Below are 23,926 nucleotides of genomic sequence, written 5' to 3'. Positions count from 1 at the left end.
TTGATGACTTCCATCATGAAGATGGTGTCCATTGTGATCTTGATGACGTCCATGATGAAGATGGTGTCCATTGGGATCTTGATGACTTCCATCATGAAGGTGGTGTCCATTGTGATCTTAGTGACGTCCATCATGAAGATTGTGTCCATTGTGATCTTGATGACATCCATGATGAAGATGGTGTCCATTGGGATCTTGATGACTTCCATCATGAAGATGGTGTCCATTGTGATCTTGATGACGTCCATCATGAAGGTGGTGTCCATTGTGATCTTGGTGGCGTCCATGATGAAGATGGTGTCCATTGTGATCTTGATGACATCCATGATGAAGATGGTGTCCATTGGGATCTTGATGACTTCCATCATGAAGATGGTGTCCATTGTGATCTTGATGACGTCCATGATGAAGATGGTGTCCATTGGGATCTTGATGACTTCCATCATGAAGGTGGTGTCCATTGTGATCTTGGTGACGTCCATCATGAAGATTGTGTCCATTGTGATCTTGATGACATCCATGATGAAGATGGTGTCCATTGGGATCTTGATGACTTCCATCATGAAGATGGTGTCCATTGTGATCTTGATGACGTCCATCATGAAGGTGGTGTCCATTGTGATCTTGGTGGCGTCCATCATGAAGATGGTGTCCATTGTGATCTTGATGATGTCCATCATGAAGGTGGTGTCCATTGTGATCTTGATGACGTCCATCATGAAGATGGTGTCCATTGTGATCTTTATGACTTCCATGATGAAGATGGTGTCCATTGTGATCTTGATGACTTCCATCATGAAGGTGGTGTCCATTGTGATCTTGATGACTTCCATCATGAAGGTGGTGTCCATTGTGATCTTGATGACATCCATCATGAGGTGGTGTCCATTGTGATCTTGGTGACATCCATCATGAAGATGGTGTCCATTGTGATCTTGATGACGTCCATCATGAAGATGGTGTCCATTGTGAGCTTGATGACATCCATCATGAAGGTGGTGTCCATTGTGATCTTAGTGACGTCCATCATGAAGGTGGTGTCCATTGTGAGCTTGGTGACATCCATCATGAAGGTGGTGTCCATTGTGAGCTTGGTGACATCCATCATGAAGGTGGTGTCCATTGTGAGCTTGATGACATCCGTAATAATGATTGTGTCCATCATGTTCTTGCAACAAACGCCTCACAGTTTGCTGACCGTTTTCTGACAATGTTTGCACATCTGACCATGGATAATTTGTGTACGAGGAAATCTCAGTGTTCACTAATAGGTCAGGTATCGTCTGAATGTCACTGCGCACGCTCATGTACATGTATCGGCTGTTTGACTCCAAGAAATCGCTTTCTGAACATGACAATCAATTTAATCCCATGTATAAGACACGTATGGTATTGATGCTTATTTAAGATATGAAGATTTGGTTATGGTACTGTGTGTGTTACCATGGTATTGTGTATATCACAAGTTCAGCGTTCTTGAATATGCTTTTCTTATTGCATATTCTCTAAATGAAATCTATTCGGAAGTATTTTGTTTATATCATGTTGATGGAAATTATCTGACGGTTGAGGTAATGAATTTAGGGAAGCTAAACCATGATGTAATATTTGCTGTGGTCAATCATGAACTGATCGTTTTGATTCCAACGAATAAATCAGGACCTTTTCTTTTCAACACGCCTTTGTTCAAGTTCACTTATTATTTTTCTGTCCTTAAACTTTGTGGCATTACCAATATATCCACAGAGTGTTATAAAAACTTCGTACACTTCAACCGCGGCTATACTAGCGTAGATTTGCGAGGATGAAAAAATCCAGCTTTAGAGCCGGTCCCGTTCAGCCCACCAGTCGGTCGCTGTGAGTTCAAGCCTAACGCATGCTGGCTTCCTCTCCGGTTGTGTGCGGGAAGGTCTTGCAGCAACCTGCGGATGTTCATGAGTTTCCCTCTGACCGGTTTCGTCCCGCCATAATGCTGACCGTCGACGTATAAGTGAAATATTCCTGAGTAGGGCGTAAAACACCAGTCAAATAAGTCAATTAGAACAAACCAAACTACAAGGATGACCTCATGGGTAAATTAGAGAAAGTGTCTACCAATCAAGCATTCGTTCCATTCCAAATATCTACAAAACCAAACTCCATGCCATCCAAAAGATGAGCATCGTGAGGAATTTTGAAGAAATGAATGAGGTTCTCTTCGTGGCATGGCCTCAAGGTACTCTCATTGCCATCGAGTCTAACATTCGCCCCTCTTCCAAATGTTCAGAAAACAAAACATCATGCCTTCCAGTAGATGCCATGGGGGATTTTTGAAGAAAGGAATCCGAATGACTTTGGGCATCCTGCATTTACTCGCCTTGCCCAATACGATATCACTGACACGGAGGAGTGAGTGAGTGCTTGGGGTTTAACGTCGTACTTAAGTTTTCAGTCATATGACGATGAAGGAGTCCATAGAGTGCATGTAATGTGCCCCCTTGTTGCAGGACCAATCGGACACGGAAGACAGCAGACCATGATGTTGCCATGTTACCACGACAGCCCTATCCAGCCGTGATTACCGTCAGCCCGTTACCCATGGATTGGACAAAAACTGGTTATATAATGATTGCTTTGCTTAAGATCGCTTTTGTTCTGATTCCTTTGGCGTTGTGACTTTTGAGTTCATTTCAATAGGCCAACAACGTCTTTCTTCGCATGGAACTTTGAATCCCCAGCTAAGCTTGTTAGAACGCAACACAAAACCTGCTATGAACGAGTGCAATGGATTTTCAGAACAAAAAATCACCTTATATGTATTTGAGAAACCTCATGCATTATGGAATCTAAGTTTGATGTTGCGGTTTGTGTTACAGTGTTGCCATTAACAGATAATACCTTACATGACGATTCATAATTGAAGTACAGTGTATATACATGTACACAGTAAACCTCACAAAGCGCCATATACTGGAAGTGGAACTGGGTCAGTGAGTACAATGCGTGACACATAGCCACGGGGTTCGGTAGGTGCAGGCTCAACGCAGGCCTTGGACAGGAAATTTGTAAGTTCCCCGCTTCACTGATCACGTGAATCCGTCTGCGCAGGCTTGCATTTGTGGGAAATCATTTTATTTCCACCGAATTGTAACTTGTCTGTGTCGCTGAGTGGTGGTAAAGTTCATTAGTAACTTGCCAAAAAGCCCGTGTTTTATCCCGGCCATACCTGTTTCGTTAGCCCGTACATCCACATCATGCACATAGATAACAAAAAATTGTAGTGTGTGGAATTTAAGAACGGTCAAATAAAAAGATAAATACATAAAAGCACCACCTCGTACACTCAAAAAATCAATGATGCTTGAATGTCTTCTGTTCATGCCTTCCAATAGATGACATCATGGATGATTTTTGAAGACATGAATGCGAATCACTTTGATTTATTTATTTCTTTATTTGATTGGTGTTTTACACCGTACTCAAGAATATTTCACTTATACGACGGCGGTCAGCATTATGGTGGGAGGAAACCGGGCAGAGCCCGGGGGAAACCCACCACCATCCGCAGGCTGCTGGCAGACCTTCCCTCTTACGGCCGGAGAGGAAGACACGAATCACTTTGAACATCCGGCGTTAGCGCCCCTCGCAAAATATGATATCACCGACACGGAGGAGTGAGTGAGTGCTTGAGGTTTAACGTCATACATACCAGTTGTTAGTCAAATGACGACGAAGGAGTCCTTAGAGTGCATGTAATATGCCTCCTTGTGGCAGGATGGATCCGATAAAAAGCCCGTGTTTTATCCCGGCCGCACCTGTTTCGCTACCCCATACATTCACATCATGTACATAGGTAACAAAAAATTGTAGCGTGTGGAATTTAAGAACAATCAAATAAATAGATAAATACCTAAACGCGCCACCTCGTACACTCAAAAAAATCCGTCTGTTAAGTTTAACGGAAAGTTTGTTTTCTGAGTGATGCTTAGCTAGAATGTGTTCTGTTATTATAGCACAATATTCTGTCATATTCAACATAATGTCCCTTTAGTCTAATAGAATCTTTATGTTGAATTAACAGAATATGTGTGTTATATTTAGCAGAACAATCTGTCGCCCCTAACAGAACATATTGTAGCCTCACTCATATAACAAATTTTCTGTTAAAATTTACTGAATTTTTTTAGTGTAGGCTTATTTATGTTAACGGTACAAAGGTTAACTGCTTTTTTTTTTTGCCTATCTCTGTCATCACAGAGATGCCATTAATTTACAGCTTTGTTTCGTGGTTCGCCACCAGTTGGCTGTAATATACTGCCGATATAGCTGTAAGCCCTAATTCGCTCGTTTCTTCATTCACTTAAGTGGTTTACCATTGTTCTCAAAGGCACATGGGAAGGCAGGGCCCACTTGTTTGGTTGTGTATTAGCTAATACTGGTACAAGTCATATTTTACATTTAAAATTTGAAATTTGCATTAAAACAATCAGCAGCCAATGCAGTTCTCCAAGGTCAAAGTATGACAGAAGCAGTTGTAGTTCATATTTGATATAATGTTACTCAATTGTTTCAAGTCCAAAATTTGGCTTAAGTGTAAATCTGGTATTAAGCCTTAAACTTTTGAACAACCGGACCCAGGTGTTCGCATTGGTTTTTGTTAGAATACCAATATACTGGAGTTAGTTTCGACAATTTGGTGTAAGTGGGAATTATATAATATATACATGTATAAGAGAGGCATATCTGTAAATTGTAGGCCGACGTTCACAGTTAGACATATTTCGCAACAGCTGCAAATCGGAGTGTGGGGTATTGGAGTACATATTGACACAGCTCTATAAATGATAGGCCTACGCTATGACGAGACATTTTCGACAATGGCTTTTTTGTCAACCACATTCAGGTAGGGACTAGCTGAAACTGATTGCCCTTGGCACATCTACATACGCAGGTCGCATTTCATTGGTCGGGTTTCAGGTGTCGCCCTCTATGTGCGCACCTGTGGATGACGCACATCTTTGTTCGTAGCCTGGTGAACAGTTACAAAACCGCGCGAACGTTATTGTATTTGGTTATTCATTCTCTCCCAAAGAAAACGTGCCTCGCATAGAAAAACGAGGAAATCTCGAAATACCTTTCCTTGACCTGATTGCAGGAGTACCTATAGACGCGTGAACGTAGGTCTGTACAGCCCCTGTATAGAACCTGATTTCCCCAGGGTGAAACTGCATGAAGGCGGTTTATGAGAGCTCCGAACGTCATCGATAAGAGTGGTCCTGCTTGACAAGTAATCTGCATATGGTACATTCGGTCATAAAGTGGGACTGGTGACATAAGTGCGAAAAAGGCAGTTCGAGTATGCTCAATATTGTTTGGAGAATATTTCAATACGCTATATTCATGGCTGCTCAACCTAGGCTGAACATGAATATGTCCTATCCAAATATTCCTCAACATTCGGTGTACTCCAGATACGAAAAATGAACCTTTCTTTCGCTTTTTTTTATCCGTTAGTGAGCTCCTAAGTCTGTTTTGAATCATTTCGTTGTATAAAACAGGAAAACGATAATAGTCAATTGTCAGAACAAAACTTTTGAAATATAAAAAAAATGCCGTACAGCACAGAAAGTAAACCCAAAGCGACCGTTGACATAGATAGTTTCATCGTATCTCATCAATGAAAACTGTTGACTGCTTCTCTTTGCAAAACTCTGTCCTATTTTCATACTTTATAAATTTTCTTAGTTCTTTCGTGGTTTGTGTTGATTTTGTTATGCGTCGATTTTACGCATTGATCATTATGTATTTATATTTTACATGTGTGATGAATTATACAAAAAATCCAGCTCGTGCTGGCTTCATCTTCGGCCGTACGTTGGAAGGTCTGCAGCAACATGTGGGTGGTCGTGGGTTTCCCCTGGGTTCTGTCTAGTTTCCTCCCACAATATTACTGGTCAAACAAGTCAAATAATACAAAAAATATAAATAAATAAACATGGTATTTGCTGCTGCCTCGCTTGGCGCTCAGTCATGAGAGGATAGAGCAAGGAAACATGACTGGTTGGCCCGATGTCAGTATAATCTGACTTGGCGGTTTGTCATATCTGGTGTCTTCGACGGCTGCACTTTGGCGGCATGGCGGTTCCACTTTGGCGACATGGTCTCGCCCTGCAGGAAGACACAACGTATGTACACACACCTAATGACTCCTCGTCGTCATATAACCTAAAATTGTTAAGTACGACGTCAAACCACAAGCATACATTCGTACATAATGCCCCAAAAACCTTATTGCAAGAAAATGCCAAGTGCATTGCACAGAGTGCATATACTGGTGCTTGGTGCCATGATCATAATCAGGAATAGCACTTTAATATATAGGAAATGTCAAGCTGTATTTAACCATAAAATATACATTATGCATTGTATCTACTATAATTAGTTTCAATCTGCCGTACGTGGGAAGGTCTGACAGATGCCTGCAGATGGTCGTGTGTTTCCCCCGGGCTCTGACTGGTTTCCTCCCACCATAATGCTGGTCGCTGTCGTATAAGTGAAATATTCTTGAGTACGACGGAGTACAGTCCCTTAATTCTATTGTGCTCGATACCTTGGTTTAGATAAGCGATAAACAGTGATATGTCGTGTAAAGAGTTTACCGGAATGCAGTTGTCTTTCACGAAGATCACATATTTATTTGATTTAAAAATTGACAAGGGGAAATATATGCGTAAGTAGAGGTCTTAATTATTACTTCTTGCTACTTGCTAAAATATTTTTCTATCCTACATTCTACAAAAACCTCAAAGTACAAATCTAAGATCAATGAAACTCAGATTCACGCAAAATGAGTTACTTGGTGTAAGTACATGTACTCAGTCACGCACGAAATTTGAGATGAAATGTGACATGCTGGAAAGGTTCGCCTGGACGACTCCTCTCTTCGCTAACCATAAATCGGATGAAAGTAAAATCAGCAATCATATAAATAAATAAATAAATAAGTTTGTTATTCTAGAATACCGAAAGTTCTGGTCCGCCCGGTGTCGGTACATTGTGAGTTAATGGTTTTCATATTTCGTGTCTTCGGCATGGTGTTCCAGCGAGGCAGCACTATAACCCAGCACAAAAAATGTGAAGCGAATCTCAATCATACCACAAGATATAAGTGTCAGTCTGACCAATTAAGAGAACCGTTTCACTGAAGCAGTATAGGATATCTTTTTCAGAGCTATGGCAACTCGGGTCCAAGCTGAACGGACCACTGCTGTCTTCCGAGGCATGAGTAATTTGCTGCCAGTATACCCTCAAATCGTCGTTGCAACGGCAGGAAAGAACAAAATCCCACAAGCATTTCCTCATTTAAAAGTAAGATCCCTCATTTAAAAGAAAAGGCAACACTAACCCGACTAGTGTATATGCATCGACAAAGTGTCTCACACAAAGTTTAAAGAGCATTTATTTTATTAAACACAAATATATCTATACACATAAACAGACTCTATATACAAATCTATTAACAGAGCAATGTTTATATAAAAAAAACGCGAAGGTGGAACTGCCTTAGCTGTATATAGAGACGTTCCACAAATGTGCATCGTTAAAAGAAGCACGTTTTAGATCCGTCGCTAAAAAGTAGATGAAGGATGAAACACGACGGGGTATTTGTTCAATAGGTTTTTAACGTCGTAATGAATAAATTGTCAATCATATGATGGTGGTTAGGTCTATGGGAGGCAGTTACGGAGGATAACATTCATAGATCAAAAACGCCCTTTCGCCAGGTATATGTATATTTAGCAAACTTCCTGGCCCAAGAAAGTAAAGAACGGAAGCTGGATTCGAACTTTAGAACCCTTTGGTCAAAGGCCGTTCGGACATGCAAATGCACGCAGTAGGTGGTACGTATAAAAGCAATTTGAATCATACAACCGAATAGCAAGGTTTCATCATTGGTCATGTTGCGAATTTATAGTAAAAGACTACAAATCGCATGGAACAGAGCCTATAATGTTTTCACGCGGACATAGATATGCTCTTTCTAGAAACCCTAGTTGAGAAGTGCGGTCGAGACTCAACGCTAATACATATATATTTGACAAATCACTTACGATCTTGAACAGTTGAGCCCAGGACTTTCCGCAGCCTCTATTTTTGAACACATTGAATTGCATGGAAGAAATGAATACACCATGCAAATGTTCAATTTTCTTTTCATTACAAGACACTCTGTCCTCTTTCCTCCCATATAAAGTGAAATATTCTCTAGTTCACGGTAAAATACCAATCCAATGTATAAATAAACGAGCCAGAAGACATTGATTTCTGTGGCAGAATATTGTACACCGAAAAGGCAACTTCCGCCGCTTTTCCTTACGTCAAAATGCTAGAAAAACAGCTCTGTCATGTTTTACAACCAAACGTAATCTATAGAAACTTTAGTAAATGCATAAAACTTCTATTGCATGTGTGACAGTGAACAGTAAATCATACAAAATATTCTGTACAGGTGCATAATTATTTTGTAATTTAGTGAAGAAAAATTGAATATCCACAGTTAAATCATATTGGGAGTGCATGTACGCACTTTATTTTTCATTTAATCACATATCTTCGTTGTAACACTGAGCAGCTATTGGATAATATTCAGATCTAAAAATTAAACGCGATAGCGCGAAATGGTCAAAATGTACAAACATCAGGACCTAGCGTACAGGAATTAAAAAGGTATAACGTCTCCAAACCATGGCATGATTCAGGTGGAAGTAGGGCATGCACTGAATTCTGGCACTATTCCATTAACGTGGACATACAGATAAATGCTCATTAAAATGGATGCAGGGGGAAATGTCCAATAATATGGACATTAATATCGGCATGGGAGACACAGGACACTGCTGAGCCACAGCTCGTCTAACTTGTAACTTCTAACTAAAGGCCTCTGATATCTCACAGGTTACGTAAGGTCATATGCCAATTATCACACTGTCTTCGCTGCTTTTGTTTTTCTCTCTATGATGCACGTCTATCACACTGTCTTCGCTGCTTTTGTTTTTCTCTCTATGATGCACGTCTATCACACTGTCTTCGCTACCCTGGTTTTATTCTCTATGCTGTACGTCTATCGCACTCTCTTCACTGCTCTGGTCTTACTCTCTATGCTGTACGTCTATCGCACTGTCTTCACTGCTCTGGTTTTACTCTCTATGCTGTACGTCTATCACAATGTCTTCACTGCTCTGGTTTTTGTCTCTATACTGTACGTCTATCACACTGTCGTCGCTGCTCTGGTTTTTCTCTCTGTCCTGTGCGTCTATCACATTGTTGTCACTGCGCTGTTTTTTCTCTCTATGATGTACGTTTGTCACACTGTCGTTGCTGCTCTGGTTTACTCTCTATGCTCTACGTCTATCGCACTGTCTTCACTGCTCTGGTTTTACTCTATGCTGTACGTCTATCACACTGTCTTCGCTGCTCTGATTTTACTCTTTATGCAGTATGTATTTTATTATTTTGTAACAAACACCGGACATTTATGTACATTTGTAAGGCTGACTAGTATATATTAACCATCATTTCACCCGCAAAAATAAGACGCAAAGTGGAGCACATTACTGCTGTGTGCGCAGCTTGGTACAAAACTAAGAATACCCTATTTATAGTATACTACATCATATATGCATACATGCACATATATAAAAGCACATACAACGGTTCGTTGAAACCATACCGTCGTACACATTCTGCAAAGAACAAATGATATAGGCCTTGTATACTTCTATGTGTGATGACAGCCAAAACGTATGAAAGTGATGAATCTGTTATCACGGTCAACAACAAATGTGAAGAAAACATCCACATCGAGTTCTGTATAATTATATACACACATCAAAATATTCAAAACACGTTGCACGGCGAAAATGCAGTGCCAAGTGTAGTAAAGTTTATGAATTATCCTGATTTGCTTCACGTATCTGTTTTAAGGCTCTTTCCTTACATTTCCTTATTTGCTTTTGGTCGTTTACTTCAATCTTTGGCATTCACTGTCACTTTCCTGAACAGCATTATAGTTACATTCACTTTGGGCTTTTCAATACAGGAAGCCTACGTTGTTAATAATTCGAGCCATTATCCAACGTATATTTTCAGTAGCGTTTGCCACTTTAGGATACTTCCCCTGCCAAACGTTTACTTTCGCTTTCACTTTGCCACCGGTAAAACTCTCTGATCCAAGTTACAAATGCGGCAGAAATATACTGATTCACGGCCAGCGCTGGCACTGAGATGTATAACCCTCTAGACAGTATCAAGCCAACTTCTTTCTGGACAAATTCACTTTAACACCGTCCCGTGGCTCTACCAGTCCGGCTTCGTACAAAGGCAGTGGACTTTTGGTCTCGGAACTCAGACGGATGTCGAAGTTTTGCAGCAGTTGAACCAAGACCATCTTGATCTGAAGCATGGCCAGTTTAGAACCGATGCATTTGCGTGGGCCGATGCCAAAAGGGAGCCAAGCCAGTCTCTGAACGTCTTCTTTTTCTTTGTCAAGAAATCTGGAAAATATAAAATTGGATAATTATTGATCTGTATTGAAATGATTGGTGTTCAAAGCACTGGGGGAAACGGAACACAGCAGTGGAGAAGCAGTAACATAGTGCTTGTAGGAGGAGAAGATAGCACTTTGGAAACAGAAAGCAGCACTAGGGAATCAGAACACGGCACTCCTGAAAAATCACACAGCACTTTGGAAACTCAACATTACACTGGGGAAACCGCCACAATTAGAAAAGTATCTCACGAACTACCTGATGAAAACAAAGGCAGATATGCTAGACTGTAGTAACCGATATTAGTCAAGGGTTATCATTACCGTTCTAGATGGTTCCACAATCAAGAGCCCGTATTTATCAAGCAGCCTAATAAAATTTTAAGTTTTTTAAATCTTAAACTTCCTAGAGAAAAATATTTTATTTTAAAGCTGTGCTTGAATTTTTAAATTAACTCTTAAAACGTTTGATAAATATGGAGCGAAAGCCCATTTTCTTTTATTTCGGCTTTATGTTTTCCCCGTGATTTAGCAGAAAATATTCTTTTCAGTTTTAAATCTGGATATTGCTGGTTTCCTTGGCAAATTCCAAAAGAATCTTTGGTATAAATGTCAGTCAGTCTCTGTGTTGGATGCTTTCGCTTTGGATTATGACAAAATGGCTTTGGAAGTTTAACCCCACGCTTCAATATGAACAGCGTACTTTACAAGCAAAGCATAAAAATAAAGTTCCTACCTTTCTGGTGCTAGAATATTCGTGTCGATGGGCCCCCAATAATCCTTATCGAAGTGTAACGACCACAAGTCCACCGCTACTAGAGCGTCCTTAGGAATGGGGATCCCCCCAACGGTACATTCACTCATGCAGCGACGGGCGATCACCCTGTTTACAAGAAAAAGAGAACAATTTGACTCCTTGTCTTCGACCACGTGTATTTGGCATGGCATTTCAGTTATGCAGCATTATGAATATATCCTACTGGGACTGGCCTGTTCCATGTTCATATGTAAGGAGACACTTTCGAATCATGACTAACATAAGGGTAAAAGTTAGTTACTTTTATGTATTTATTCGATAGGTGTTTAACGCCAAACATAACTTAAAGATGTTCCCGTTATGTGACGAACGCTTTAGGAAAATGAAAAAAACATCCCCCAATGTTTTACTTACCCAACGACGAACGGATTTTTTCTCAAAGCTTCTTTGATCACCAGCTCCATGTAATTCAATTTATTCAGCGAGGCCATGGAAATCTGATGGAAATCAAAAACAAAGATTATATCAGGAATTATTTGACAAGGATAGCTATGCATTGTGATTTGAATGATTAAAAGTTTCATTTGTAATTAACGCCGTACACAAAAATTTTCAATTCTGATTAGTTTTATTGTCTCAAATAAGACAAACCTTTCTTTCCATGGTGCATTCTATTTCATCCATCAGTTTGCTCTGCACGTCCAGATTAGCCGCCAATTCGTAAACGATGTACGCAAGGGCATTGGCCGTAGTTTCGTATGAAGATATCAGCATAAGCATTGTCTGCGCTTCAACTTCCTAAAGAAGGATACAAAAGTTTTTACAGTCGTGCCATCTTTTATGTTATTAATTTTGAATATTACGTTCACATTTTCTTTATCAATGAACAAAATAAGATGAACGAATAATAAGGACAACACATTTATGAAAAAAGAACAAAGAAGTTAACAAATTATTAAAACATACAGGACGTAGATACAAGAATCTGGAAAAAATGCTGTAAATTGAATTACTATAAAATTGCAAATCAAGTCTGAAATTAAGGATTAGGTGATAATAAACCGTAACTAAATTACCTCAATGGTTGGAAGGATTCGTGCTTGGATATTCGGGATGTCTAAGACAATGGAAAAATGTTTTCAAAATTTGACTTCAGACGCAGAAAATGACATCGTTGACATAGAAATCTTTAGACTTGGAAAACACACACCGCTTTGGTAATAACGAAAACAAAATGATAAACCATTTTCTTTTCTTCTTTTCTTTTATAAATATCTGCAATGGATCTATACAGTATGCAAAATGCATGGGAATTCCTAAACTTACCAAAGCATTTGATCTCTGATATCTCTTAATGTTTCTAGGGACCGAATTTGTGACATTCGCTGTTGTAAGCTTTTCCAACATTGAGACTACTTGGCTACATTCTATCATAACATTCAACAACTGTTTGGGAAAATAGCGATCGATTACATACATAAAATGTCAACAATCAGACAGATTTTTCATTAAAAAGGTCATCACAAATTGCTTTTTTTTCGATTGCAATTAGTTTCGCCACCTGCATCAGCAAATACATTGGGATGGTTTACAATGTTTTTATGCAATATCGCTTTATTCATGATAATAAACATCACTAGATAATTCATTAAGCCTTGATTATATATGTACCACTTACTCATCTTGTTGTTATGAAACACCGAGGAAAATTCGACAACCATACTGAATAATGTTGCACAACTAATCGAACCCTATTGCAGATATGGCAATCCTGGGACTTTACAAATTTTATCGAACATTTATCTCAGTAATTTTCTGACTTTAAACTTAACACTCAGATAATTTTGATTTAAACACTAAGCTGTAAAGTACATTCAAGAGATGAACTATTGTTTTCGTTTTATTTCAACAGCAAATAACTTGAAAAACTATTCCAAAGTCATCCAAAAAGACAAAAAACAAATTGCTTTAGTCTTTTGACTGAGTTTGAACTTATCAGCGCAAAATCCAAGAACTGGTCACATAAATAGGTTGATATTCCATTTTGACATACAAACAAAATGCCAACTGTCAGTAACAAACACAGACCAGTGACAAAAACCCACACATAAGCAGAAATTCATAAGTTAAATAAGCTTACCTCTTTATTAAGCTTCCGTTCAACTCGAACTTTAAGTGTATCCAACGATTCGTTATCAGTGCTATGCGGAGTTATCCGATCTGTGTCGGAAACTTCCGATTCCACGAGGATCTGCAGTAGATCTTTCTTACCCTGCAAATAATGACACAGTACTGTCAAGTGACGTTACAGGGATGTTTGATCGGTTTGATATAGATCCTATCCATTTGTCAAACATGTTTTTCTCTACTGAAATAAAACTGATAGGTCGAACTGTTAGGATCGCTCTTTTATATGTTTGAGGAGATATCAATGTCAAAACAAGCAATGGTATTAAAGTGAACAGGCAGCAACCAAAATAACGGTATACACAAGAAGTCAATAGGATAAATTGATGGTACTAGAGTGAATAGACAACAATCGAAACAACACTATACACAAGGACGTACATACATAGATAAATTTCGAAATTGGCTTTGAACACAATTTGATGATTTGAATTGAGATATTAGGACATCGTCTCCTTGTTCCAGATAAAGTTGATTCTTTATTTATATATTTGATATATTTGATCGGTGTTTCACGCCGTACTCAATTTCACTTATACGACGGCGGCCAGCATTATGGCGGGAGGGAACCTGGTAGAACCCTGGGAAGACCCACGACCATCCCCAGGTTGCTGCAAGACCGTCTCGCGTACGTTTATTCCGTATTTGTGGGCAAACTAATAACGCACGACTTAGTGAATAACAAGATAACACAGATGAATTGGGCTTGCTCGGCCACCGAACGGGAAAGGGTGCCCTATTTGACTGCGAATCTCGTTCATATAGTTTAGCATTATAATGTTTTGTACCGACCTTCTTGTGAGTCCTCCTTTCGTTGATGACAGGAAGCAGGACTTTCATGAGAGCGTCCTGGGGATCCGTGAACAGCCGCAGGCATTTGACTAGAGTAATAGGAATATTCCACAGTCTGCGGCAAGACGGAAAGGCAGCTGAAAGAAAGAGGGTGAATGAATCAGTGAATTTATTTATGTGATCAATGTTATACGTCTTGCTGCGAAAACTATTTCACTTACATGAAGGTCGACAGGCTTACGAGATCAATACTACATGCCCGTGTTGGCCAGTGTTCTTAGTATATGCAGTTAGCATACAACATCTACTTTAAGTCTCATTAATAACGTCTACTGCATACATAAATATATTTATTTATTTATTTATTTGATTGGTGTTTTACGCCGTACTCAAGAATATTTCACTTATACGACGGCGGCCAGCATTATCGTGGGTGTGAACCGGGCACAGCCCGGGGGAAACCCACGACCATCCGCAGGTTGCTGACAGACCTTCCCACGTACATAAATATAATGCAAATGGAGATCACAAAGTTTATGAAATTGGGAACTCACCTGCTACCATTAGCACAAAGCTTCTTCGCGCAAAATTTCCTATTTTGAAGAAATTTCTAACAACTGATAGGAAGAGATCATTTTTGTTCTTCTGAGATTCGGACTCCATGCTGAACGCACAGCGAGCGATGGCCTCCAGAGAAAATGCCTGAAAAACACTGTAAGGTCGAATGAACCACTAATTATTGTGTGCATCCGTGGTTTCTCATGATGGAAAAGGATCATGGGTTAGTTTTGCAAACACAGTAACCAATTTTACTACTGAAGTACTACCCGGCCATTGTTATTTTTCGAGGGTGTTGTTTTATTCTGTATATCAATATAATCTTTTCAATTTTCAAAGAAAATGTAAATAAAGAAATCCACAATTACTACAAACTAATAGGCCTACTATCATTCTTTGTTTAATGGCTACTTTATGCTATTTTCAAGAATATATCACCTACATGATGACGGTTAGTGTATGAGTTGAGGAAAAATGATAGAGTTGTGCGAAAATTATACCGCATATTGTCAGATCACTCGTATAGCTCCAAACAAAAAGTCCCACTCGAACCAAATTTCCTCGTGTTTGGGGGGCTAGTGTTATTACGAGTTGGCAATATGTATAATGTCCGAAGCCGTGGACGTGACTGCAGCCACAACCAAAACCATCAAGAACTAATTTCGAAGCAGTTAACAGTTAATTCGTGATCCCTTATGGATTGATTTATTTGATTGTTGTTACAGGCCATACTCAAAATTTTTTCTCTTATTCGATGGAGGCCGTTGTATTACTGTTGAAGGAAACTGGATTGTCTGGAGTGGTAAACCACCAGCCTTTGGCAGGATACTGACAAACCTTACCACGTGTATGACGTGCATGTACGTCCTATCCTCAACAGGTATCTAGCTAACTTCATGCAACACCACGCGGAAAAGCGCTTCTTTGTACCAAGGCCACTGGGCCATTGGACGTTAGGGAATCTTGAAACAATTCTGTTCCAGGATGAAATGGAAACGTGCATCGGTTGATCTAGCGGTTGAAACCCTAGTACCTGAGTCAATAAGGTCACTAATTTCACAATAGCAGCGGGTCTAATACGAATCACGTGGATGTTATCTGTTATCTGGTAATACCTGTCATCAAGGTTTTAACATCACACCTATATATTTGTTTCATGTCATCACGGGTGAAGAGGAGAATAGCGCTTAGTACAATTCAGGCAACAACGAATTTGTACCCCAGTTTGTGTTGACCTTCGTAGAGGTATGCTGCTATTGCATTGTGGTATGTTATCTGAAAGCAACTGGGATATCTAATCTGATCTGATTGGTTCAAGCTTATCTAAACATTTAGGCCAATAGGACAGCAGGTTACATACGATCACGTGAAGAACACTACCTGAGCATTTCGGTAGAGCCACCCTTATTGGACTGAGTGGAGAGCAACCGTAGTAGATGATTGACTGTCTTCTCGATGCGAGGGGTGACCTGAAAAAAGATCAAAGTAGGTATGAGTTGAGCACGTGATCGCTGGTGTGTATGACACGTGATACGGTTACGGGTAAAAACAAGTTATCTAAAAAATGAATTGAAGTTATTTTTTTAAGTCTCGATCATAAAAATCAGTAAACTTTTGAGGGCAGGACAGGGGCTTACAAATATAACACTTGATATCTATGGAAATAATGGTGCAGATGTCATAGATATAAAATAACCTTGGGGACATGTCAATAATATGGAATATGGCGTATTTCTGATCAACGTCACAAGAATACAAAAACACACATTTCATACAGCCTTTACCCCATAAAGTACGGTTTTTTTAGCAATACAATAACAATATATTTTAAAATATATGACGCAGCTTGTACGTCATAATGCCGCTAGACAAACCATTTTTATAGCATGTAAGACTTTGTAAAATGTTCCACGCTCGTCGCCGATCGATTGCTTTAACAAAGGCCCTAGGAACATTGAAACCGCAGGAATCTCCAGGTTACCAGTCCAAAACCAGAAATTCATTCAAAAATACTATAGGGATAAATACTCTGTATGATTAGAACTTGTTTGTGTTTGGCATAAAATGAATTACCCTTTCTTAAACAGCATAGTAATTTGGAACGGAAGCTTCAATGATAGTTATTTTCACATACCTCTTTAAGCATCAGGGAGCTGAAAAAGGGGCTGACGACCGCCCGCTGCCTCTTCCAGGTGCGACCGGAAGTGAAGGCTAGGATGGAGTCGTCAGATGAGTTTGGCAAGGGTAATGGCTGTAAAAGAAAAAAAAAATCAGCATTCCTATACATGATTTACATAAATGCCCAGCCTTGTGTACAAAAAAGTATAGTATAAATTGAGACATATTTTTGGGAAATTAAGTGAAATCCCATCGTATGAGGAAAAGGGCAAGCTTAGCGAACATGTCTATAACACAATTTCACAGTTCATTCTGATAAGAAACCATCATTTCAATACAGGGTTCTGTCCACGGCGATACCGACGATGTTGACCACTGAGCCACTGATTTGACTTGACGTGTTTTACGTCGAACTGAAGAATAGTTCACCTATACGAAGGTGATCAGCATTATAGTGAGATGTCACCTCGCAGAGCCCGACAAACCTGCCCACCTACAACCAGAGAGGAAGTCAGAATGATGTGAACTCACAGCGAACGAATTTATGAGAGCCTCTGGATCATTGTGTTGCACTGACACGCAAAATCATAGGCCATGGAGGCCCTTGGTGAGCCATTGAGGTTTTCTACACAATAATATGTCGGACTGGTTAGGAAAGGGAGCTAGACGACAGGCACATGTTCAGTTTTGTTACATGTATCATGTAAAGTAGTATTTGTCAAGACAATGGTCCCAAGTATGCTGCTCTAGTCGGTATTGACAATCAGTGATCCATATTCAAATACTAGTCGTTAATTTATCAATAATCGATATTCAACTAATCCAACAAGTAATTGATAATCTATTACTAATCGATAATTAACTAATAATCCATAGTCTATCAACGATCTATATTAAAATAATAACAAATAATCAATCAAAAACAGATTAGGAATACCTGACGTCCATGGAAATGTTGGTGCTTCTCAACGAAGGCTTCTTTGATCAGTTTTACGTCTGACGTCACCAACACGGGTATTTCTCCGCAATAATACCTGGAAAGCGACAATATAAATTTCTCTACATGTTTGATTATCGATTGATTGATTGATTGATTGATTTAATCGGTGAAATAGGGCCTCTGGTCAATTCACCTCATTCAGGGTTTTTTTTCTAACTGTTCACGTAAATGTTTTAATAGTAGCAAACTGCACGCCCTCTAGCACCATGGCTTAAGAAGAATTAGGTAAAACAAAAAGTCAGGTTAATAGCGATTTGTGAGAGGTCACTTGTCTAGAATTCCACATGTGATTACGTCACACAGGTTGAATAGTTGTAACTAATTTGTGGGACATCCCGTTGAGCTTCTTGCAACAATGTTCATTATGATTGGTCAAATGGGTGTATTTAACGGGGACCTGTCAAACGTCTGGCAGCAAGACGTCATTTTATTGGCGTCAAATGTTCCTTTCCCAGCTCATCCTGATGACGTCACATTAAAGACAGTGCGACGTTACAACTGAAACTGATACATTGTAACGGTGTAGGCGCTACATTCCATTCTTGACGTAACAATGACTCGCGGTCATTATTCACACTGGCGGAACCGATTAAAACGAATTTTTAAAATTTGCAGTGATGCTGTAATATGTCATCACAAACACATGTATAAAGGGACACATTAACCCTCGCTGATTCTGTCATATGACTGAAATTGTTAAGTACGATCTTAAACCCCAAGCGCTTACACACTCACTCGTTGATTTTGAATGATGCGAAAGTGTAGTTTTCGGTTCATTTCCCTTCAGTATAAGAGAAAGTTTAAACATACCCGTATGTTTTGCCATACTTCTTCGTCCATCCTTGGATAACTTCATAATTCGTCTGAAAGAGAGGTTTGAAGACATGTATCAGTAACTCTGCCTTAACAAAAGGTTGTGTGAGATTTTAAGGAAATATTACAAATATCAACACAAAAGTATATTGGAAATATAATGACTTCAGGTCACATCGACAGTATGACAGTGGTACCGCATAGCGTGGGGGGGGGGGGGGGGGGGAAGAGAAAAAGTTTTCTTTCTGAACTATATCTAAATGTCTACATCTCTTCATGGAGCAATGGAGCAAATGTGTTTGTAAATGTGGTAATTAGGTTTTCAATTTTTGTCCTGTTCATTTCTGTAATAGGGGAACGTACCACTAACTTGCACTTGAGCAATTATGGCCATTTCCCACTGGGACCAGGTTTAAGAAAAGCTTACTAAGCGGTCGCACTGTTTCACTTGTTTGACAAAAAAAAAAATCCTTACAGGAACCAGCACCCGAACCTGACAGCGCTGGATTCGAACCAGTGACCTAATTAATCAAGAACTGCTTAGCCTGGGATGTTCATAAATAGCTGTTGTTATGCGCCATACTTTCGTAATCGTGTTGTTATACGATGACATATTTACTACAGATATACAAGGTCAGTTCAAATGTTTCATCAGTTTGATCTACATTGGCAGTGAAACGTGAGCAAAATGTGAGGCAAATAGAATCCTTGCTGGCGGTACAAGTTTAGACCACGTAATACTGGCTGGTGAATTTATGTCAACTCATCGTGTTTTATTCTGCTTTCACTTCCATATATACAAGATGGCACGGCAGTAACTTTGCTCTATCCATCATGTGTATGTAGAAAAGAAGCTGTCACAAGAATAAGGAAGATTGGCTTGGGTGAATGATAAGTAAATACTAAACATTCTATGGATATAATTTTAACGGCTAACGACCTACACTGTGATTTGGTCATTTCGCTTATTATTTATACTATTAACCTGCGATAGAAAAGACTTCTTTGAAATGTTAGCAAAGTATCTCTTCTGTCTTCCTTTATCAGCTGCTGTGACGTGAAACCTCTGTCAACTAGGTTTATATTGTCTACAAATGACCACTCCAGGGGTTGCAGACCAGAGCAGCGACGGCAAGGTACGGGTCAAATACGATCAGTTGGAGTTTTATTAGTTAAATACTTAAATGATAGCAGCATACACGTAGTTTAACGCCATTTTTTAACCAGACTAATATCAATATTGAACATATTAGTGTACAATCACTTAAAATGCTATGTTGTTGTCATTTTTAACATAAAGTAACATGAAAATAATGCCTCTGGCATGCTTAGCTCACCGGCAGAACCTCAGTTTGTGTTGACATATACTATAAACGATTATGACTACGAGAAAAGCTTTAGGAACGCGGTAAACCGACGCCCTTTGGTGACAAGAAGGAATCATCGACCGATTCTTGTCACAAGTTCCACACGAACCGTTAAAGCATTATATTAATAACTTATATCTCAGTACTAACTTTCGTTCTCAATTCGTTTAGATTGCCGAAAAATATATTGGGATCTGGCCCGCCAACGCCCACCTTCTGCCAGTACTTCTGGTTGAGCCACCTGCGGGATACAAAGAAAACAGGTGTAACACAATGTCCATTTAAAATGTCATATGAACAAAAACTCGTGTTCATTCCAATAAAGTATTGTGTCATATTTGAACAACTCTCTCTTGTGTTGAATTAACACAAGGTTTTGTGCTGAAAGAATTGAACATAAGATGTGTTAGATGTTATACGCAATACTTGTTGTAAAATATACTACAAAATATAGTGTTACTATAATATATAATTGCTGTACCGGTATTGCGTAATTTACCTCATTTTGGTCCAATGTGTAATGAGACAGACACCTGCAAGAGCTTCAGCATTTCGATCCGGGAAATGTGTTCTAAGTCATCTCTGTTTTATTGGCTACCACTACGGCATATAATTACCGAGACATTCGGAAATACCCGATCGATTCGAACAGCCTCACCATTTCACGATCTGAATGAGAATCAGTACATCCAGCCAATTTTCGACGGACTTAATGATTGTTAAATCACCCCAAACAGTCATTGAGTCAGTCAAATTGGGTAATATAGATTTTGGGCCACTACCTCAAATGACAAAGGCTCAGTTAGGCGCAAGCGTAGTGTAATGACCCAGGAGCCTCTCACCAATGGGGTCGCTGTGAGTTCAAGTCCAGCTTATGATGGCTTCCTCTCCGGTGGGAAGGTCTGCCAGCAACCTGTGGATGGTCGTGGGTTTCTCCCTGGCTCTGCCCGGTTTCCAGTCACCATAATGCTGGCCGCCGTCGTATAAGTGAAATATTCTTGAGTACGGCGTAAAACACCAATCAAATAAATAAATGAAATGACAATATTTGTTATTTCATGCAGATTTGTCATTTAAGGTTGGTACACGGTATCACAATCCACAAATGTCCAGAATTATATTTATTTATCTTTTTGATTGGGATATACAACGTACCACATTTGTTTCACGGATATGACGGCCGACATGCGGCATTATGCGGAAATGCATAAATAGGTATATACAGTCACTGAACTGGCCATCAGAGCGGAGACACAAAGGCTGGATTGTGTTTTAAGAAGCAAATTAGATGACATCTAATAGATGTATTGTACATTTCTTTTTAAGAAGCAGTTTTGTACTAGATCAGCGTAGCATGTAAAGACCACGACGCGCCTGCGCATTCACGACTACTTGAAAGGAGATAGTTTCATTCGGCGCACACGACAAGCCATCGTTCACGAATGACAGAAATTATCTAACACGTTAGATATTTGGCATAGCCTTAGGAAAGGCAAAAACTTAAAGAAAAGTTACCCGCAGACTAGAGTTATGTGCTTAAGGCAAGTGTCACGAATGAATTTAACCTAAGCACATATGTAGCTCTCGTCTGCGCCGAGCTTAAACACTGTCCAGCCTGCTACAATCTCTGTGTAAGGACTTCAAATTATCTGAGGTCACCGCGCATCCGTAAATGAATATAGTACTACTGATTTCTAATTTATCTGCGTTGTCACCACGCCAGATTTAGTAGATTTCTCAAATCAAACCTATCTTTTATTTGTTATGTAATTTTTTTATACATTAGGCCACAACCGAGCAGATCAAATGGATTTAACCAAATCTGAGAACATAAAAATATAAACAGCTGGTATACGATTTTGTGAGACAATTAATTATCGAACATTATAATTGTCTTCTCAGATGTATCGTAGATCAGAATTTCCACTTCACACACAGTTGATTTTCCCACTTATACCTTTCTGAATAGTTGAGATTTAACCTATATATGACTCATCTAACAGTGTTTAAGAGTAACCGTGTGTAGACTTACACAACACCCATATACACATATGTGTTAATTATTTTATTCGAGTTTTACCGTGTGCTGAAAAATATTTCATGTATAGAAAGTTCAAAGTTATAGTTTTAGGTGTAGGGAAGCGGAGAATAACATCAAACCTAATCACGTTCTTGGCAAACCGTCTAACGTTACATGTTTCATGAGCGTACCAGTCATGTGGTATATTCGTCAACTTCAATCTCAAAAATATATGTCCAGTAACTTTCGCGTGGCACTACAGACAAATTGTACTTTCCCCCAGACAACAAATGATACGATCTAAGATGACCACCACTTTTTAGATGTTTTTTCCTGCAATTGCAGTCAAGATATTTTTGTCAACATATTAGCCCACAGGGGGTCGGTAAGACCACTCTGAAAACGTTGGAGTTCTATCACAAACAGATAAAATTAATTGAGAAATATTTGAATTGGGTGCAAAATAGCAGTGCCGAAGTTTATAGTATCAACAACCTGTCTGTGTGGCAGTATTATTCATTCAGCGCCCCTTCATTCATGTATACCCTTAAAACCTGAGATGAAGCAGCGCAAAGTGGATTCGAACTTGCGACCTCACAGACTAGAGACTAAGCACCGCAGAACTATTACTTATTGTATTTGGTTTCGTGTTGAGTGTGGTATTCAATAGGTGTCACATACATCAATATACGGCAGCGGTCAAAATAAACCAAGGTGTCCGGAATGAAGCATGAACCTTCCTTGGAGAGAGAAACCTTCCCATTGTGTTTGCTTAACCTTGCAAACATAGCTGCGTTTACAGTTATCTGTATTACATGGAAAATAACACCTTTACCAAAATACATTTTCATCAACATCGACTATGCACGTATAGGTAATCAGTCTGGTTAACTAAACGAAAGAATGACATTTTTTTTCTCATTTTAACCTACTGTAACAGTAAAGAAAAGGGTCCGGATTAATGCGATAGCCAGTGCATTGGTTCCTCAGGGATTCGCTTTTGAGTTTATCGGAGGTAAAATTGACATACCGTTTGAGAAGAACCAAACAAAGAAGCCCGGCAGTCCACAGGAGTATGCAGACAGATATGGACATGGTGATAACGAGAATGATGCTACTCGTAGCACGTCTTGGATTTATAACACCTGGAAAAAAGAAAAGAAAATGAAAATGATTTCAAATATAAGTACTCTTTGTTTGCATAAATACGTTACTGTTGATAATGCAGATGGCTATTACAAAAAAAAAAAAAATCCTCACATTGTTTTCTTCATAATTCACGAAGGATGACAAGAATCAGGTATAAGTCCCTAAGGACCTGTCCTTTTATTTATTCATTTATTTTTTTGATTTGTATTTTACACAAGAATAATCTTTATTAGCAGTAGTTTCAATGTTAATCAAAGATGCGCATAATTTAAAACTAACTCCGTTGCGGGAAATAAAAAAGTAGAAAAGATATGCCCGTTGTCAGAAAGACACAAGCAATCCAGAACCATTACATCACTTACATTGCATTGTTCAAGTTTTTATTTTGATGTTGTTGTGTTGCTAGGCTGTCCAGCTTAGAACTAAGGTTACTATGATAAATGGGTGGTATTTTTTTATTATTGACTATGAAACTTATATGTACACGAAACTCTGTCTACATTTCTACAAAAATTATGTATCATTTCATTGTTGTTTAATGCAGATTTTTTTTCACTTATACAATGGCTGCCAGTATCATGGGTGGAGGAAGCCGGAATGCCCTGGAAAAATTTATTTATTTATTTATTTGATTGGTGTT

At 39.1% G+C, this 23,926-nt stretch overlaps 1 protein-coding gene across 1 annotated transcript; it reads right to left on the bottom strand.

Annotated features, from left to right (window-relative positions):
- Positions 1-10,285: 10,285 nt before the first annotated feature.
- On the bottom strand, positions 10,286-20,621 carry LOC135463421 (putative cytochrome P450 CYP13A10). Its single transcript, XM_064740681.1, has 13 exons — positions 20,617-20,621; positions 20,268-20,358; positions 18,748-18,800; positions 17,875-17,971; positions 16,954-17,070; positions 16,200-16,288; positions 14,816-14,973; positions 14,262-14,398; positions 13,423-13,554; positions 11,934-12,080; positions 11,697-11,779; positions 11,262-11,408; positions 10,286-10,532 (listed from the first exon to the last, which is right to left on the bottom strand). Exons 1-13 carry the CDS (start codon positions 20,619-20,621, stop codon positions 10,286-10,288), a joined length of 1,503 nt encoding a protein of 500 aa, XP_064596751.1.
- Positions 20,622-23,926: the final 3,305 nt, after the last annotated feature.

Source organism: Liolophura sinensis, chromosome 3, assembly GCF_032854445.1.
Source record: "Liolophura sinensis isolate JHLJ2023 chromosome 3, CUHK_Ljap_v2, whole genome shotgun sequence".
Taxonomy (NCBI): Eukaryota; Metazoa; Mollusca; class Polyplacophora; order Chitonida; family Chitonidae; genus Liolophura; species Liolophura sinensis.
This window is presented reverse-complemented; position numbering and strand designations above follow the sequence as displayed.

Bases quoted from the DNA above. Each gene is read 5' to 3' on its own strand.
- LOC135463421 (XM_064740681.1), bottom strand. The intron at 14,974-16,199 runs GTAGTGTTCTTC...TCGACCTTACAG, and splicing joins GGCTCTACCGAAATGCTCAG to TGTTTTTCAGGCATTTTCTC. The intron at 10,533-11,261 runs GTAGGAACTTTA...TATATTTTCCAG, and splicing joins AATATTCTAGCACCAGAAAG to ATTTCTTGACAAAGAAAAAG.